This window comes from Nanorana parkeri, unplaced genomic scaffold (genome assembly GCF_000935625.1).
Source record: "Nanorana parkeri isolate BGI_ZX_2015 unplaced genomic scaffold, ASM93562v1 scaffold1271, whole genome shotgun sequence".
In the NCBI taxonomy this organism is placed as follows: domain Eukaryota; kingdom Metazoa; phylum Chordata; class Amphibia; order Anura; family Dicroglossidae; genus Nanorana; species Nanorana parkeri.
The window spans coordinates 283,492-289,491 of record NW_017307539.1 but is presented as its reverse complement, the minus strand read 5'-3'; the positions used below and the strand labels follow the sequence as shown (position 1 = coordinate 289,491).

General features: G+C 45.3%; 1 protein-coding gene across 1 annotated transcript in view; it reads right to left on the bottom strand.

Moving 5' to 3' along the window:
* Positions 1-1,603: 1,603 nt before the first annotated feature.
* The window catches only part of CLCC1 (chloride channel CLIC like 1), a 55,689-nt gene continuing 51,292 nt past the window's right edge, over positions 1,604-6,000 (bottom strand). The window contains exons 15-16 of the mRNA XM_018568988.1: positions 3,188-3,295; positions 1,604-1,825 (exon numbers count right to left, since the gene is read on the bottom strand). Of these exons, the coding sequence (XP_018424490.1) occupies positions 1,604-1,825; positions 3,188-3,295 (330 nt within the window). The remainder of the gene's footprint in view (positions 1,826-3,187; positions 3,296-6,000) is intronic.

Sequence of the window (6,000 nt, the reverse complement as noted above, 5' to 3'; positions counted from 1 at the left end):
CGATGAAGGGGGGACATTATCACCATGTATAAATACATAAATGGTCCATATAGTGAACTTGGTGCCAAATGATTCACTTTAAGGTCACTGCAAAGGACAAGGGGGCACTCTTTGCATCTGGAGGAAAAGAGTTTTAACATTTGCATACGGAAAGGCTTCTTCACAGTGAGGGCTAATTCCCACCAGCCTAAATGCGTTCCGGCCCGATTCTGGCTGGCTCACTTTGTTTTGGGGCAGGAGGGGGCGTGAACTCAATGGCACTGCAGCCACGCCCCTGCGATTGGCTGCACGGGAAAGCGTAGCATATCAATTCCTGCGTTCCGGTCAGAAAAAATAGTGCGTGTATTTTTAATGGCTGCACCAGACCGGAACGCAGTCATTGATGTGCCACGCGTTCCTGTGCGGACGATCACATTGCGGCCAGAGGGTGTGGATGCAGTTTTTAATGGATAAAATGCACTTCCAAAACAACGGCTTGATAAGGAGTATACCAACAGGCTAAGCCTCACAGCCTGCTTTCAGTCAATCAGCATAGCAGAACTCTTCTTCAATGTTACCAGTAAGAGTAGGGACTGAATGCAGATGTCACATCTATAGTAAACACTAGATGAAGTCAGACAATAAAAAGAGCCATCAGATGTGTGACATCTGCATTCTGTCCCTCCTCCTGCCATCAACTGCTCTGTGATTGACCAGATGTTGATTGTGAAGCCTAGCATCTTAACATACTGATGATCAACTGTATGTGCATATTATTCATTTTTTTAACCATTAAAAAGGTCACCACTATCCAGTGCACTCTGTTTCTGCTTCTCTTTTTCAGTTCATGTTAGACCGCCTGTAAATACAGTGCCTTGCGAAAACATTCACCCAGTTTGTGTTTTTCCTGTTTTATTGCATTGCAACCTGGAATTAAAATTGACTTTTGGGGGTTTGTACCATGCAATGTACATAACATGCCTACCATTGTATTGTTTGTGTCACAATACAAATGATTTTGTATCTACAAAGTGGTAGGCATGTTGTGTAAATTGCATGGAAACCCTAAACAAAATCCATTTTAATTTTGGGTTGTAATGTAATAAAACAAGAAAAACACTAAGGGAGGTGAATATTTTTCGCAAGCACTGTATATGCAGAGCTAGCAGGGAAGACCCATTTGCTAAATACCAGGCCCGGTCCATGCAAAGATTATTCTTACTGTCTGCTTGACCATTTGGCGCTATCCCTTCCCTTTCTGTGTGGTTACTGAACTGAATGTAAGCAGAACAATTGTTGGAAACTGTCAGGGTTACACAGATGTACTCCCATTAGGGAGATTACCCTTGGTCTGTGGGCTACAGCACAGGAAATGTTCTACTTCAATATAAAACATTCCAGTTTCTGGTTAGAAACAACCACCATATAAATAATTCAGCAGTGGACCTTTAAAAAAGAAAGCAGCCTAAGACCCAAGCGATTTCATTTGCCACCCAGTGCTACTTAACCACATCTAGATCTTAGCATATAAATAGGGTAGACTGTTTGGTCTCACACAGTCTTTTGCTCTTATGACACTGTAGTCTGCTTTAATGTCATCTCATCTTGAAATGTTTCTTGCTCTTCAAGACTGTTCTGCATTTCCAGGATCTGTATATAAATCTACAACATTCAAGTCAAGAAAGTACAATGCGGTATCCTCTGATCCTGTGATCACAGTTCTAGGACTGTTTCCCAATTGGTCTTTTGGTCCATCTTCTATTAGCTGCTGATCCTTTTCTTCTTCTTCTTCTTCTTCTTCTGTAGATTCGTTTCTTACTTTGACTTCTTCTTCCGTCAACTGGCTCTATAAAATTAAGATTTATTTATTTTTTTACTGCACCACAATAAGTTGCAAGCACAGGAGTTTAAATAAAATCAGCAACCAATGTAAAATAAGCCAAGTAAAAAAGCGCTGTTAAAACAGGCAGCATTACATTCCTGTTCCTAGCTTGAAAGAGACTCCGCTGCTAAAGACCCTCTGAGAAACCCCAACTTTTAGGTACCTGCATACTCCCCTTGCCCTCCCACAATGTAATGCTTGGTGCATGAATGAACTAGTAAAAGGCACAAGCATTGTCACAAGAACAGTGGATGGTCTACCCCCCCCCCATGCTAAAAACAAATTAATAAAAAATAGGATTTTTTACTTCCCAGTAAAATCCATTTGTTGGAGTACAGTACAGGACACAGGCAGAGTCGGCGACAGCTGGGTAATAGGCAGGTATCATCAGGTGAATGAATGGTCTCTGGCCAGAGCTGTGAGGACCCTCATATAATCCCTCCCACTCCCAAGGATCCTCATCTTTTTTTTTTTTTACCAAGTCATAGAGGGGAGGGTCGTGTGGCCTATATTCTAATAAGCGGATTCTACTGGTAAGTCAAAAATCCTATTTTCTTGATTGTACAGTACAGGATACAGGCAGATTCAGAGGCAACTGGAACATCCAAAAGCAATAAAATAGAGGAAGTGTGCAACACAGTAAACAACTGCCAACAGGCCCACATAACAGAACAAGGGTAAACCCCAACTCACCGAGCAGCCTTCAGCACCTTACAGCCAAAGCTAGCATCAGTGGAGGCCTGAACAACCATCTGGTAGAGCTTCGTGAACATGTGAATAGAAGACCAGGTGGCCTTACAAATATGCAGACCAGGTACCTGATGCTGAAAAGCCTAAGAGGCACTGACAGATCTTGCACAGTGTGCCTTCACAGAAAAGGGCAGAGTAAGATGAAAGAAGGACCCCACTTTAGGCAATAAGGAATCCCTAGGCCTCACAATAACCCTATGCTTGAGAAAAACAAGGGACGATTCTGTGCACCATAGTGCAGCCAGCTCAGATAGTGACAAGGGAAAACCACCTTGCGTGTTTTTCAGGGAGATGTCTCGGATCGGTCAGAGAGATATCTTGCATAGGTTCATAAAGATATAAACACCAGATTGAGATCCCACATTACTGGAGGGTGTCTAGGAGGACTCACATGAGCAACCCCCCCACCCCCCAAATTGGAGAAAGACAAAAATGCAAGACTTATTCCTGAGGATAAAACATCCACTGGACTTCCTGGACGGCAAGAGTGTAGGAATAACTGAGTCGGATAGACCTCTATTGTTCACGATCTGGGCCAAACCATCAAAGTCAACGAAGCAGGTTTGAAAAACAGACCTTGAGACAGAATGTCCGGATGGTCTGGAAGCGGCCACAAGAATCCGAAAGATGCCCCCGTATCACACTCTTCTGCCCATGTTGGGGGCCACGAGGATGAGTAAGGATCTTCAAAGGAAAAAAAAGCTGAAATGTGCATGGCGGTTAGAGCCAAAACATGAAGTCCAATTGCTTTCATCTCCAGAACACTGATGGATTGTCTGAATTCCCTCGCTAACCAGAATCCCTGTATGGTTGAGGTCCTGGAGGACACCTCAGGAAGGAAGGACTTCCCTATCTCCAATGCCAGATTGGAAAACCACCAAGCCAGCAAGATCCTTGTCTTAGCCGATGGGCACATGGGGCAATCAAGAGAGGAAGTTTGTTTGTCTCAAGCAGCTAAAATGCTTATTTCCAGTGGTCTGAAGGTGGAAGCCTGTGAGAGTTTTGAAGGTGGAAGCCTGTGAGAGATGAAAGAAACGCTTACTGGCTGAAGCTAAGAAAGACTTACTTACACCACACAAGAGCCTTCGCATCCGCACAGACTGCAGACCCAGCCTAGAAAGCCGACGCAAGGTATCAGCCAAATCAGTCCACACAGCAATGCAAAGCTACAACCTCCTTGGGATCCTGAGTCATGCGTTTAGTCCAGACCTCCAGAGTTTGACATACTTCCATGGAAGCAACTGCTGGTTGCAGGGTAGGCCCAATGAAAAGGTAAAAGAGGCCTTGAAGAAGGCTTTAAAGGCAGACACATCCTCAACTGGAACAGCCAGAGATTTGTTAGGGGGAGAGATAGTTTACAATATTATTATTATACAGGATTTATATAGCACCAACAATTTGCTCAGCGCTTTACAAAATAGTGGAGACAGCACAGTTACAATACAATTTACAGTACAATAGAGTTTCAGAACAATAGGGTTGGGAGGGCCCTGCTCGTGAAAGCTTACAATTAGTGATGGGCTTGGGCGTATTCGCAGCTCCACGTGCCGAGCTCGCCAGGAAGCCGACAGCGCCAATCACAGGTACGGAGACATTATCCCGGTCCGCAGCTGCAGAGATCGGGAAATGTCTCAGTGCCTGTGATTGGCGCTGCCAGCTTCCTGGCGGGCTCGGCACGTGGAGCTGCGAACATGCCCGAGCCCATCACTACTTACAATCTAGTAGGAGGGGCAAGTGATACAAAAAGGTAATAATTGTTTGGATTGAGTTATTGGAGGAAGTAAAAGCCAGTTATGTTGAGATGAGATAGGCTACTCTGAAGAGATGGGTTTTTAGGGGTCGCCTGAAGGTGGGCAGCGTAGGAGATAGAGGGACAGATTGGGGTAAGGAGTTCCAGAGGATGGGGGACACTCTGGAGAAGTCCCGGAGGCGAGCATGGGAGGAGGTAATGAGAGAGCTAGAGAGCAGGAGGTCTTGAGAGGACGGTTTGGGTGATATTTTGATATGAGATCAGTGATGTAGGTTGGGGCGGAGTTGTACATGGCTTTGTATGTTGTTGTTAGTATTTTTAATTTTATTCATTGGGCAAGTGGGAGCCAGTGGAGGGATAGGCAGAGAGGGGCGGCAGACACTGAACGGTTGGTAAGATGGATGAGTCTTGCAGCAGCATTCATGATAGACTGAAGGGGGGATAGCCTGCTTAGTGGTAGGCCAACAAGGAGGGAGTTACAGTAGTCGAGATGAGAGATTACAAGGCAGTGAATTAGAAGCTTTGTGGTTTTGTTTGTTAAAAAGGGGCGTATTTTGGAAATGTTACGGAGGTTGAGTCGGCAAGATTTGGATAGTAATTGGATGTGGGGCTGAAAGGAGAGCTAAGAGTCAAGGATAACACCGAGTACCCTGGCTTGATGGGAAAGGTTGATCGTAGTGTTGTTGATAGTGATGGGGAAGTTGGGGGAGGGAACACGGAGAGGAGGAAAAATTATAAGTTCAGTTTTTGACAGATTGAGTTTGAGGTAGTGGTGTGACATCCATGCTGAGATGTCACTGAGTAGATTTGAGATATGTGAAGAGACAGAGGGGGTGGGTTGAGGAGTGGAGAGATAGATTTGGGTGTCATCGGCATAAAGATGGTATTGGAAGCCACGGGAGGCTATAAATTCACCCATGAAGAGGTGTAGATAGAGAATAGAAGGGGCCCAAGGACAGACCCTTGGGGGACCCCCACGGAAAGAGGAAGAGGAGAGGAGGAGGTAGAATTGTAGGTGACCCTTAAGGTGCGCTGAGATCGGTAGGAGATGAACCATGAGAAAGCAGAGTCTTGGAGGCCAAGGGAATTAAGTTTATTAAGCAGAAGCGGGTGGTCAACTGTGTCGAAGGCAGTAGAAAGGTCTAAAAGTATGAGAACAGAGTAGTGGCCATTGGTTTTAGCAGTTAGTAGATCGTTAGTAAGTTTTAGAAGGGCAGTTTCTGTGGAGTGTTGGGGACGAAAGCCAGATTGGAACGGGTCAAGGAGATTGTTAACTGTAAAGTGGCTGCTCAGGCGGTTGTAGAGCAGCCGTTCAAGAAGTTTGGAGGTAAAAGGGAGCAGGGAGATGGGTCTCAAGTTGTTTAGACTGGTGGGCCCCAAAGATGTTTTTTTTAATATGGGGGTTACCAGTGCTTGTTTTAGAGGGGTAGGGACGACACCATTAGAAAGGGAGAGATTGAAGATGTGAGTAAGGGAGTGTAGGATAGAGCTAGAGGGTGACCTGAGTAGTTGTGAGGGGATGGGGTCCAGGGGGAAGGTGGTTAGGCGTGTGTTAGACAAAAGAGTAGCGACTTCGTCGGTGGTAACTGGATCAAAAGAAGAGAGTAGTGAGTGTGGTGGCACACAAGGTATGTTTGGA